This window comes from Salmo salar, chromosome 18, assembly GCF_965601325.2.
Source record: "Salmo salar chromosome 18, fSalSal1, whole genome shotgun sequence".
NCBI lineage: Eukaryota > Metazoa > Chordata > Actinopteri > Salmoniformes > Salmonidae > Salmo > Salmo salar.
The window spans coordinates 24192259-24206382 of record NC_138308.1 but is presented as its reverse complement, the minus strand read 5'-3'; the positions used below and the strand labels follow the sequence as shown (position 1 = coordinate 24206382).

General features: G+C 38.2%; 2 protein-coding genes across 3 annotated transcripts in view; one reads left to right on the top strand and one right to left on the bottom strand.

Moving 5' to 3' along the window:
- Positions 1-746: 746 nt before the first annotated feature.
- On the bottom strand, positions 747-3865 carry LOC106577066 (ubiquitin-conjugating enzyme E2 D4). The gene is made up of 7 exons (XM_014154783.3): positions 3633-3865; positions 2458-2521; positions 2247-2278; positions 1819-1896; positions 1585-1690; positions 1290-1383; positions 747-1025 (listed from the first exon to the last, which is right to left on the bottom strand). The coding sequence occupies exons 1-7, from the start codon at positions 3654-3656 to the stop codon at positions 980-982; spliced, it is 444 nt and encodes a 147-aa protein (XP_014010258.1). The 5' UTR covers positions 3657-3865; the 3' UTR covers positions 747-979.
- LOC106577065 (regulator of G-protein signaling 7) overlaps positions 3191-14124 on the top strand; it is a 56617-nt gene continuing 45683 nt past the window's right edge. Inside the window, exons 1-2 of one of the 2 annotated variants that reach the window (XM_082964807.1) lie at positions 3191-3281; positions 9027-9136. In XM_082964807.1, the coding sequence (XP_082820933.1) occupies positions 9065-9136 (72 nt within the window). In that variant the 5' untranslated portion in view covers positions 3191-3281; positions 9027-9064. Of the gene's footprint in view, positions 3282-7852; positions 8047-9026; positions 9137-14124 lie in introns of those variants that run through there. The other variant, XM_014154782.3, reaches the window with a different exon arrangement.

Here is a 14124-nt window from a genome sequence, read left to right as displayed (position 1 = left end):
AGCTGCCTCTAATGTGAAATTGAAACATTTATTTATATGTTCATAGGGTCAACTGTCATCCTTATATAGGACTAGTGGTTTTGTCTAGATGGATACAGCTTTGGTCAAAATAGAATTTTAGAAGAATTAATGTAGCAGGTTAATAGACTTCACATCGCAGGTTTGGAGAATTACTTTGGTAAGGAAAAGGGTTACTGTTAGCTAAAATACCAACCCTCCCCAAAAATCTGCTGTTGACGTCAATTTGACAAAAGCCATATTCCATCTAGACATCCTATCTGAAAAGTCAGAACGCACTGTCATAATTAAACCTGATCGTAGCTGAAATTTAAATGAAAAATGCTATTAACTGGAGTTATAGATTTGAGAAAAGCAAGGTAACTGTGTAATCTATTGGAGTAACCTGCCAGATTATAGCCCTAATTCGAATTCGCATTCAACCGAGTCGTGCTCCTGTGTAGTAGGTGAGAAGTGGTAAATGCTGTCATCTAGTGGTGAAATACAAAATGACAAGAATTTCTGAAATCTACTGCTCTAATCAGAAAAAGCCCTAGCCCAAACTGCCAGGCACTTGTGCAGATCTAAAATAAATAGGCATCTCTAGAATAACAATAAAGACAGGATCTATTTTTTTGTTTAACTTTTTAATGCAAAATAATAAAAATAGATTCAGTATAGCTTTATACTATACAATAAAAATCTCTAAAAGGAGAAAAAACCTATAAGATAGAGGGGATGGAGTCATAATTGGTCTGTTATTTTATGGGTCATCTCAGAAATAACTGAATAATAAGTTACAACATTTGGAACGTCAAACAAAAGGAAAATAATGACTTCAAAGCATAAAAACAGTTAATTTGGTGCTTCCCATATACAACACTTCTTCTTGAACCAGTGTGGATGAGGTGTGGCAACAGTACTGTTTTCAGAAGTGTCCATGAAGTTAATTTGCTCTTCCGTTGTCTCAAACTTCAGTCCTTTACATTGCATACTTTTGAGTCCAATCTCTTGCTAATCTGTTGTACCTGTAAAAATAAAATGTAAACCAGGTTTAACAAAGATTTATTGAGCAATTTACATCCAAATCTTACACTCAGCCAGTCTGTTATAAGCAGCCATATCATTATATAGTAGATAGAGTATCTTGTAGGAGTGTCTACTTTCAGAAGAGATGTTAATTCTATAATTGACTACATGGTGTACACATGAAAGGAATGTCATGTTCATATATTTTTCTTGCTAAAAGAAGAATGGTGTGCATGTGTGTGTGAGAGAGCGAGTCAACTTACTTTTCTTTGTCCTGCTTGTAGATGTGTGCTATGTCTGGGACTAGAGGGTCATCTGGGTTTGGGTCACATAGCAAAGAGCATATGGACAATAAAACTGGAAGAACAAAAAGGCAGGGATAACCAGGATGAGTTTATTTTGCAAGTACACCAGCAATAATATTGTCATTATCAATATTGTCAAGCTTAACAGTTGGAGAACAAAATCAGGCAAACATTTGACAACTTCCATGAGGGTAAAGATGCACAGAAAAACAAGTTGGTTTACAAACCACGCATGTAAGCCAGTTTGTCTTACCTTTTGAAACTGTAAGTGCTGGGGACCACTGTGACCTCAGAATGTCCAGACAGATGCTACCATTACTGTTTATGTTTGGGTGATAGATTTTTGTTGTGAAGGCTACCTATGGAAAGAAAATACATGGAGAGATTTTTTTTGTTGAAAAAGTCAGGCATACATACAGCATGTGGTTAAGGGTACTCTATACCCAGGGGAATATTGTGTAACAGGAGCTGAAGAGGTGTTTCTAACCTTTGGTGGTTTGAAGGGATAGTCTGTTGGGAAGTGGATGGTGAGGAAGAACACTCCTCCCTGATATGGGCTGTCAGTCTAAAAGAGGGGTGAAAGGTTCCTTGTTAAAACAGTGCTGTGAACCGTAAAGTGACACTCAATACTCCATAGAATGTTAAAGCCCACAGTCACCCTCCCTATACGTGTCATTGTTTACAGTAACAGAAGTGTGATGGGGGTTTACTGGAGGTGACACACATCCAAGCAACTCAGTTCTAGTAGGCTATATAGTAAGACAAGGAGACTAACACTTGTTCCTTTGGTGCAAAAAGGTTGCGCTTATAACAATGGGATCAAAGCAGAATAAATAGCTTCCATCAGAAAACACAATATTGACACTATTGTCTGCTAAAGATATAGAAACAATGAGAATTTAGAAAAGGGCTTACAGGTCCCATGATTGTGGCTTGCCAATGAAACACTAAAAGAAAGATGAGACATTAGATCACATCAAATCATATAATTATTGACAATAATAAAATACAAAATGGAGCCAAAAGGAATTAATTGACTGAGGTCAATACCCCTTCATTTCCATCAAATTGTATTTCTACATGAATTTAAGTTTGAGATGGCCACAAAAGCTTTAGTGAAACATACAGTCCTCTCCAACTGGTCCGGCAGAGCATTGAGCAGGAGGGTCCCTTTGCAAGTCATGTAGTTCCTGTAAAATAAAATAAAAATGTAGCACAATGAATTGTGCATAAGGGGAAAATTCTATACAAATAGTGCATTGTCTACCCAACAATGTTGTTAGCTACTTTGACAAGTCAGTCTTGTGGTCTATATGGCTTTATACGAATTCAAGTAGCTAGCTAGGTGATATGTTGTGCTGTATGTTTTACATGTTGTAATGTTTATTGACAGCTGCTGCTTTCTTGGCCAGATCTCCCTTGCAAAAGCGACGCTGTATCTAAATGGGTTTTTCCTGGTTAAATAAATAAGGTACCTAGCTACATATATAACTAGGAATTGACCCCCCATATATCTAGAATTTCGCTACTGCTGAATTTCATGAATTATATAAAGGCGCATTAACGTCAATGTTCTGTTGAAATATACACTGAAAGTAAAACAAGTAAAGATATCTACAATAGCCCACTCGTGGTGATGAGGATTCCAGAAGCGTTTTTATTCATTGACAGACCGGAATAACCAGAACAGCAACACAACTAGCTTACAAGTTACAGTAGCCAACAGACCAGTTGGTTAGCTAATTTACGAGTATCTAACTAGCTACTGTAGCTAGCTCGTTATGGCGTCGATACAATTAACTTACCTAGCTAACGTTACACCGATAACTAGTTAACGTAGTTAGCTAACGTTACTGATTGACTGATGATTATGCTGGTAGGCCAATAGCCAACAACAGGTAGCATTAACGTTACTAACATTAGCAAGCTTTGATTTGCCAGCCTGACAAGGTAAAATATTAACAGTTAACGTTTAATTGTCATTATTGCTGCGATGAAAATGGAGTATTTCTTTGGTGGGGAATAACAGACAAGTTAAACCATTGTTGACAAAGTAGCCAATGGTTTAGCTAGATAGGTAGGTAGTTAGCTAACGTTACATAGCTACGCAGCTAATGTCCAAAGCTAAAATGAGCTAGCTAACTATAGTACGCTATCGTGCAATTTTGTGACACAGCTAACGTCCAAAGCTAAAATTAGTTAGCTAGCTAGCTATAGTATGTTATCGTGGAATTTTGTGACAGGACATCGACCAACCGTTTATGAACATGACGACGTTATAAAATTAATGGACACGCTCACCTTCTGTATTCTTTTCAAAGCCATGTCAGCCCTCCTGCGTTAGGTGTATGGTGTTAACACTGAAAGCTGTCAGCTGTGTGCCTGTATCTCTGCCCAGCTCACAAAAATTTGTTTCTAGAAATTTGCGATTTCTTTTGTTTCCGCTTTTTGTTAGTTTTGACTAGATGGGATACATCTTTTGTCAGATTTGACTTTTGGTAACAAGTTAGGAGATCGTGTTACGCAGCAGGTTTGGGGAATTAATGTATGAGATTATGGTAATTACATTATGGTTACGAAAATGGTTAGTTAAAATCCCCCAAATGTTTACTTTTGACGTTAATTTGATAAAATCTGTATCCTTTCTAACCATTACCCTTTTGGCGAGGACTCAAACTGCTGTGCATTCTGGGGATTTGAGTTTTTACGTTGAACATCGGCCTGTTAAAGTGATTACGATAATAAATGTTTTGTCTGTGGCACATTGCTAATCTCCCGTGGACAGATTAACGTAACATAAATTATAGTAAAGGGATAGCTACCCCAAATTACAAAATTACATTGGTTTCCTTACCCTGTAACCAGTCTATGGACAAGATATGACCAAATATTTTTTATAACTAAACCAAGATAGACCACAGCCTGTTATTTCAAATGAGAATAAATTAGCCTACTGTGTAATGTGTGTTTGTGCAATAACTCAATTTGCCTTTCCACGCCTTCTAAACAACTAAATTTGAAACTTTAACAAATGGCAAAGTCTACAAAACGTAATCCACTGTTCGTAACAGATGATAGTTTTGGGGGCAGAAAACTGTTTTGAGATCAAAGGTTTCATCAATGAGAAAATGTGCAGAATGTCTGCCAAAATCCAGTTTGTTCCATCTTCTCCCACTGTCTGCCACGGGTCTTCCTCTCACTACCATATTTTGTAGTGAGTTGAAAAGCCAAGCGGACGCTTCACGTTTATACGTTCAGTGAAATATCTGTTTCATTGTTCTGTGGTATGACAGCAATCTATGCTTTAGTTTAGTTTCGCTGGGACTGTTTCCAAATGCTAACGTTTTGTTCAAATCACCTTTAAGTGACTTTGTTGACTTTTGCTTCACAATCAATTTGAAATACTTTCGGATGATTTGGACGTGGCATGAACAATGCTAATATCGAATACCAAACAGCCAATCATATTTATTAATGCACCATCAACCTTCTGAGGAGAGGCTTTTCCACACAACTAGATACAATGATATTCTCATAGATTTTTCCTAACTGAGCTAGCCTACTACATTAGATCTCTGCATTTGTAAGCATCAATCAAATAAGGCACATGTGTAGTATTCCAAAGCTATGTCTGGATGTTGTCTAGCAGTAATTCTGATATCGTTGCACTAGTTTGGGCAGTGTTCTGTCTTGAACCACCAGATGGCTCTAATGTTCTTGACTGTGTGACGACTGAACTGTGTATCATCCTCTAAAAAACATAGACATCTTAAATAAAAGTACATAAGTGCATAAGGGGTGTGGGGGGCGTCTAAACTGGCATATGGAATTGTTTAAGATGGTCATACTGTGGATCATTTAGCTATTTGATTTTGAATTTTAGGACCCCTTTAGGTATAGAAAAAATACATGTAAGAAAATTATTTGATAAAATATTGGATTTGGCCTTTACTACTATAGCCCACATAAATGCACTTAATAACACAATTATAAATTGCAAAAAAATACAAAAAAAGTATAACTCATAAGAAACAAGGTTTTGAAGTGTTTGTCCTATATCTAAGAAATATAAGAAAGCTCAGGATATATATATATATATATATATATATATATATATATATATATATATATATATATATATATTATAGATATGTATATATAGATATCTTTTTTTTTACACATATTTAACCCCTTTTTTTGTTGGCACAAAACTACCTCCATACTTCCATAATTTTTTTTAAACCAGTACCTTCAGACAAGTCCCGTGACACATATTAGTTTGTAGCTCAAACGGACTTCAGACAAGTCCCATGGGGCTTATGGAAGTCATGAATCAAAATAGAGAAGACCATCGTGTTCGTGAGAGTCTCATCTTTCTATAGAGTGCCATGTTAGTTACGGACGTTTTCGTGAGAAGACCGATTTTCAGGTGTCTCCTGGTCTGACAAACAGCACTGTAGCTCTGCAACTTTCCACTGCAGATAGGGAAGGCCGCATAGGTGGATGCGCTGCATTGAGATGCAGCCCATGCAAAAAACTGAAATCTCTATCTCAGACTGACAAATGTTATTATGTTACATAGATTGAAGCGCAGGTGCATCAATACTAATAAGGGGAAGGTAATCCAAAACTAACTGAAAGTAATCAGATTATGTTACTTGATTTGGGTAATCCAAAAGTTACTTTACTGATTACAATTTTGGACAGCTAACTGTAATGGGTTACATTTATAAAGTAACCTACCGAACCTTGGTCTTGGTGTAGCACATGGGGATGTGTGAAACTCATTCCTCATTCTGAAGTGCCACCAAATAGCTAACATCTTGATGTCTCCGACTGGTAAGACACTTTGGGAGGGCGGTCACATGTGCTAGCAAGGCAGAGGTCCTGGGTTCGAGCCTCGGTGTGAGCCTCATCTGGAGGATGTGGTACTTGCTAAGCAAGCAGCGTGATGTCTGTTACATTGACACGTGGGAAAGAAGAAGGCAGGGTATATGACACATATTTGCAGGGTTTTCTCACGGGATGGGCTCCAGTTCTTAGAAGGGACCTAGGGGGCCCTTGGTTGACCCGGCCTGACTCTGTAGTGAATTCTACTGATGAGGTGTTCAATATATCGAGATCCCCAGTGACGTGCAGTCAATACTGCATAGAGGCAGTGCTTGACTTGGACAGGAGCTCACCGGAACTGAGTACCGGCACCTCAAATAGATATGGAATTATGGGAGAGGGAGAAAGGGTTATAGAGAACTATTCTGCTTGACGAAGGGGGAAGCCCCTTGATATGATTGTAGACAAACTGTTGGTGGTAGATTGCCAGGTCTAGGTATTCTGGGTTAACTGCATGTATTAAAATGAACATTTATAGTAACTTGCTATCCTGAGAGGACATGTACCATAAACATTTCTATGGAAAAATAGAAGTGGATTTATACACGCCAACAAATGTATGATATGGATTGAGAGTCTTAAGGGACCAAGAGTAGGTGCCAACAAAAAAACAGAGTATCAGATACTTGTATTTTATCAAAATAAATGATGAGCATAAATGCTAAGCCTTTGAAAAAATGTGTTCAAATATTAAAACTGATTCAATGTAAGGTGAGGTTGAGGAGAATAATGAAAGTGAGATGGAAGAACCGGGTTTGGGTTGGGATGAGAGTGACACATGAGTCTTGAAGCTAATTTCTTTGCAAATCCCTTGCGCTCTGACAGTGGTGTGCCACCCAGCCAACAATGTTGTCATCAAAGGAGGTTGTTCATCATTTCTGGATATTCAAGACTGAGTATAATGTATTATTTTACCACAGCAGCAAACAGGACTTGAAGACATTTTTTTACATTTTACATTTTAGTCATTTAGCAGACGCTCTTATCCAGAGCGACTTACAGTAGTGTATGCATACATTTCATACAATTGAGTTTGGACACAGTGTCACCTGAACCTGAAAGCTATGCATACTGTGCATGCATAAGGAAGTGAAGGAAGCTGTTTTGTAGGCTACAGATGAGAATATCATTATTAGCTCATCTTTATGACAATGGCCATCCAATTAATGACCTAAATGCTAATCAGATATCTCTGGGCTATGTCAATATGATTAACATTCTAGCAAGGTATGCTAAAAAAAGACAAATTATAATGACTATTGAATATGCAAAATGTCACAGTGTGTAACAGAAATATAAGCAATACATAAAGATTACACAGATACATTTATTTATAGGTTTTGGTGGGTACTCATTACACCATTACATGTCATTGACTAAATGTGTATTCCCAATTCATCATCATCATCATCATTATCATCATCATCAGTAGTATGCCTGTTTCTCTGCTCAGCTCACCAAAATGTGTTTAAAGAAATGTGTGACCACCATTACTGTTTTATAACAACAACACAGTGCTACTTCAATCTGACGGTCCCCTGTAAATGTGCCAGATAGGGGTTTGGATTCCTTGCACGTGATTGGTCATGGATCGATGCACGTTCACGTTATTCTGTGGGTGCCGCGCGCCCGTGCTTTCAGCATCATTTTGGAGAAGAGGGAAGCGGTAGCAACCAAGTCTGCATCGAATGCCTGTCTCTTACAATTGCCAATGAATTATCTTCGAATTCCTGTGTCTGCCAGTTGACATAGCCTAGCCTATCACACGTACTGCACACCAGTTCTGCAAAGAAACAGGATATTCTCAGGCTGTGCGTTTTTTCAGGTAAATCATCAAAGAACGATTGCTTATTTACATATTTTCCTTTTATTCACGATAGATCGAGACAAGTGATCAAGGGAGCGGGGCTTTTTGTTGTAACTGTCCATGGTGCTGAAATTATAGGAGTCTTGGCTTGATGGAGACACTTCATTGACTATTATTAGCTTTGTGATGATGGGAGCTAAGGGAAGACTATGATATTTACATATGCTATGTATTTTGGAATAATCCTTGAAAGGATGCGGTGGGTGTCGTTTGGGGCGAAGATAAGATACTGAACCTCGGATGCACACAAAATTGCCCTCGATCATTTCTCACCGTTTGAAATGAAAGGGTATTTTGTATTCTTTGTATTCACGTTTTATATTTCAATAGCACTAAATTAAATGTATTTTACACATTGTTCTTTACTTTCCGTTTGAGAAACAACCCGAGCCTATTTCGTTAAGTCCCCTACATCCACTGTTTTTGATTTAGAGCTTGCCTGCACGTTTTCTTGCCACCGTGCTGCCTTTTCGCATTTCAGGAGCTATTGAATTCTCCAATGTCAATAAGCACGATCGCAAGGCAGAAATCAATAAGGCCTTTGTGTAAGCTATCATTAAATCTCGATATTGTGCATATGTTAAACGGGTGGAATACTGAAGGAATGTATATAATGGTAAAATATGAAATGATGATGAGGAGGAGGAGAATGATGGTGATGATTATAATAATGATGATCACATCACTGTAATTACTGCTATTTGTACTGAAATTAGCCAGCCAAAACATTTGGTTAATACATCAATTAGTTGATGATATTAACATTTCTACCATGTCAGCCTATGATTGGAAATAGACTCACTCACATCTAATATGCACTCAAAGTATTTTTCTGTTTTGTATGTAGCTTAAAGGTAAGGGACATTTTGTTCCTGTAGGATTCTTCTTTAATGCTTCCATGCCATAATGTTCTCCACTGTCCTATCTCTCTACTTCAGCACCTGAGCATTACTGAGGCTGTTCACCCTACTGGATCATGGCACAGACCAACAGTGTGGGGAGTAATGGAGTAGCCGATGAATCACCCAACATGATTGTATACAGAAAGGTAAGGTGTGCAGAACAGTGCTCAAACTGGGTGAAGACCCATTCAACCTCAGTGCACTTTTTTTGTGCTGCACTTCAGTAGCGATAAGACACCGTGTAGGCTGATACAAACCCAATGCTAAAGGACACACATGTACAACTAGAAGGCTTTGACTCTACTGAAATCCATGTCCTTGATTTGGTTTTGTAGCGTTAGCTAGTTACAGGTATGTGGCATCGAAATGAGTGTATGACGGGGGTGTCACCATGCGCACAAATGCAAATGGCTGTACATAAATGCAAACATGCATATAGACACTTGTACTTGCATGCACACACACTCAGGTTACATGGTCTGGTTTGTTCCAGAGGCTCTGGTTGTGTATGTATGACATTCAGCCATTTTAACCAGTTGAGTTACACATTTTGGAGCAAAAGGAAGGAAAATGCATTAGAATGTCTAGTATGTTGTCAATGCAGTATTTCTTTAGATTCAGCTGTGAAATCTATCTAGTCCATCAGTGCAACTCCCCCCTGAGAAAGAGAAATGTATTGATGTTCTGTGGGGATATCTTATTAATATATTCTTACCTCAAGCTTCAAAATAGCTTGAAAGAATATCATGAAAAGAAGGGAGAATAACGAGATTAACTTTTCTCTGTGTATTTTACTCAGTGAATGTGCATGTGCATGTGATTTAGCATGATTTAGCATTTTTCATAGCTGCAGAGTATATGGATAGTGGGGATTTGGATTTAGCTCATTATTTTGTTTTGTTTTATATGGAAGAGTATTTATTTGTTTATTTGCTTTGTTTTATATGGAAGAGAGTATTTATTAGTTTATTTGGCTCCCTATTAGCTTTTGCTGAAGCAGCAGCTACTCTTCCTGGGATCCACAAAAAACACAAAACATGACAAGTAACAAAACACTGATACACTGATAGACAAGGTCACACACATTTAAAATACAACCACATACAAACAATACAACAACAAAAAATGTGTGTTAGAGTGTGTATGTTTGTGTGTGTGTTTGTGTGTGTCCCCTCACAGTTCCCGCTGTTCCATGTGATGTTGTTTAATCCTGTTTTTAAAGGTAATTTTGCTGTTTAATTAGAAATGGAAGGGAGTTCCCTGCAATCATGGCTCTGTATAATACTGTGCGTTGCCATTAATTAGTTTTGGACTTAGAGACTTTGAAATGACCCCTGGTGGCATGTCTTGTGGGGTATGTGTGGGTGTCTGAGCTGAATGTTATTTGATTATGCAGAGAATTTGTAATTTTCATCACATTAATATTTCTCATAAAAACTTGAAGCATAGCAGTTAATCTCTTGTCAACCCTCAACCAAGAAAGACTGGCTTGCATGTTGTTGATGTTATTTGCAATGGACCAAAAGCCAACTTACTAAATGCACAGTAAAAATGAATTGTATTTACTGTTTTCTGTTAATACTATTTGCCAGGTTAATGTCAGAACATAAGTGAAGAGGCAGTAGCTGGGGTTTGGTTTTTCTACATTATTCTCTGACATCTTTTAGCAGAGAGGTCAGATTACTTACATTGCTCTGTACATTCATTGCTGAGGTTAAATGGTAAAAATGAGGGCTCAATTCAATGTGAAACATATTATGCTACACTGTAGCTCTTTGTCCCTGGTCAAATGAAATCTCAGTGTTTTTAGGGAACTGTAAGAATTGACTTCTACTACCAGGTACTCTCCATAGGTAGATGCTTTCAGAGTGTGTGTAGGCAGTTGGAAACAAATTGAGGTGTAAAAATGACAGAGATGGGCTCAGTTGAATTCTAAGGAATTCGGTAGGTAAACATATGACAGATTTTGTGTGAGGACTCAGAGGAAACGTGGTTCCCTACTATTTCAATCAACTCTCTGGTACACGTATCATTACAACGTGAAGCTGATCCTTAGAGACAGCCTAACAGTCACAAACTTCTGGGTCTGTGAATTCAATCACATGTGCGAGCTGTTTGTATGTTACCACGTAATCAGAGCAGGAAAGGCTCTGTCTCACGTTGTCAAATCCATCAATAAAGTGATCATTTTCCCATCACAGACCCTTGTGGTCTGTTCTCTATCGGGGTTTCTTCTTCATTTCATTTCCTTCACTCATCAGTGGATTTTCACATTTCCTCTGCAACAGCTCTTTTTTCTATTACAAAGCAAGAAGAATGTGGGGAAACTATTCCATGTACTGTCTTTCATAGCTGTGGGATGTTGTGCTATATTTACAGTCCTTGTAGAGAGATTTGGTGGAAGTTTCTCCTTTCATGCTGTAGCTACATGTGAAAACAAAGGAAAAGTACTTCATGTCCTCCTTATACCGCAGCCTCCTACGCCACTGGAAGATAATGGCATTCAAAGTTTGACTATTTGAAAACGGGCAAACACTAAGAGTGAGAGGGTTGGGTGGGTATATTTGAACGGATTTGTTATTCCTAATTTGGTTGGGAGGGGAATTGTGTTACTTATTCGATTAAACAAAGGAAGCGGTTTGGAGAAATACTAACAAAGACTCCCGGACTTCCTATTGATTTGTGGTCTTTTTGGCAACTCAATTACAGATATGATGTTGCTTCCTTCCTTCCGCTATTGATCTCTTGAAATTTCATTTTTGTCAGGGTAAAAAATTGTTCTGGTAATGGAAATAAATTAGCACCAGTGTATGTAAAATACATTTCTAAGCAACCTCCTTTCACATGGCTGAGATATCATTCATAATGTATTACCAGATGTATTTCTCAGCTGTTCTATGACTGTGATCTTCCCTGATCTCATCTACTCTTCCATTCGGTCACTTCTTGACTGCATGTGGCCGCTGAACTGCTGGATGACCCACTTACACTTCTGAACAAGATGGTCAATGCAGAGACTTTTCTAAGTGGCCTAATGGCACAGACACACTGGTAGTGTTAGTCAGCCGAGAGTACTTAGCACATGGTTTCCCAAACTAGGGGTCGCCTGATTTGAAATTGGGGCAGCAAGAGAACATTTGAGCTTGGTTCATAGAACCGGGGTTACGTCAGTAACCTCCGGTAGCTGCTAGATGTGGTTGGAATAAACAGAGCGGTTTCTGTTTTCTTCCTACAAATGTGGCTCTATCTTTTGAATGGTTTAAGCTACAAGATATTATGACCCCTTCACTGAAAGATCCTCAGGAACACGTATGTACATACTTTTTCCCTCTAGTTTGCCAACAAGCCGTTAGAACCGAGTGGACAAGACCAGGCACTAAATCAGACTTCTACACAGATCATACAACATTATTGCCTGATGATCTTCTGAACTTCCCAATACCTTTCTGATGCATTTCAGTCACTTCAAACCATATCGTCTTCATATTGAAATACTGTCAAAAATACTGTCAGACTGATTTGTAATAGACTGTCATAGCCCAAATAAAAAAAGTAAACATTGGCTGTTGATTACATAACTCTTTTTACATGGTGGGGTCGTGAAAAATAATTTATATTAAAATGGGGTTGCGGGCCAAAAATGTTTTGGAACCCTGGACTTAGCACTTCTGAACACAGCGAAGTCCGTAATTTGCAATCCGAGTGCAAAACGAATCTACATGTAAAATCGCACGAAAATGACCGCAATCAGACGCCTACCGGCAGGGTGTTCGCTATTACACTGGAAGTTGAAAATGTCCTAGTTCTTCCATGGTCTGCATACTCACCAGACATGTCACCCATTGAGCATGTTCGGGTTGCTCTGGGGCGACATGTGAGACAGCGTGTTCCAGTTCCCGCTAATATCCAGCAATTTTGCACAGCCATTGAAGAAGAGTGGGTCAACATTCCTCAGGACACTACCAACAGCCTGATCAACTCTATGTGAAGGAGATGTGTCCCACTGCATGAGGCAAATGGTGGTCACACCAGATACTGACTGGTTTTCTGATCCACAACCCTACTTTTTTTTAAAGGTATTTGTGACCAACAGAATTTATTATTTATTTATTTCAATTGACTGATTTCTTTATATGAACAGTAACTCAGTAAATTCTTAGAAATTGTGCATGTTGCATTTATATTTTTGTTCAGGTTAACATTAGGACGATATCATACCAAAAACATTAAGAGAATGTTTTTAATAAAATCTATTTATCAAAAATGTTTCAGATGAAAATCCTTTTTATGTTCTCCTAACATTCACTAAAATGTTGTGCACAACATCTGTAACAACCACCACAGAACATTCTCCAAAAGTTTGTATGTTTGTGTAAAACATTTGCCTGATGTTGCAAGAACATTCCTATAACACATTTAATCTGTTCTTTAATGGTTTCCAGAATGCTTCATTAGGTTATGGGAACAGTCTGATGGGAAGATTGTGGAGACATCACAACAGATATGTTCCCAAAACACCATAACTGTCCAGTTGTGTGGATTATTCTACAATGTTTCTTTTAGTGTGCAAAAACATTTACCTGATGTTACAAAACATTCATACAACATTTAAGTTAGGTTGCACATACATTCCCTTAATGCTGTAAGAATGAAATAAGTAATTTTTTATGATCTTCATAGCATATTTGTTTTAGGTTTCATCTTCCATTGCTGTTCACACAATATACAGCTTACCTTGATATGGAGGTCCTTAGAACATTTCAAGAAAATTTTGAAAATGTTATACACTGCTCCAAAAAATAAAGGGAACACTTAAACAACACAATGTAACTCCAAGTCAATCACACTTCTGTGAAATCAAACTGTCCACTTAGGAAGCAACACTGATTGACAATACATTTCACATGCTGTTGTGCAAATGGAATAGACAACAGGGGGAAATTATAGGCAATTAGCAAGACACCCCCAATAAAGGAGTGGTTCAGCAGGTGGGGACCACAGACCACTTCTCAGTTCCTATGCTTCCTGGCTGATGTTTTGGTCACTTTTGAATGCTGGCGGTGCTTTCACTCTAGTGGTAGCATGAGACGGAGTCTACAACCCACACAAGTGGCTCAGGTAGTGCAGCTCATCC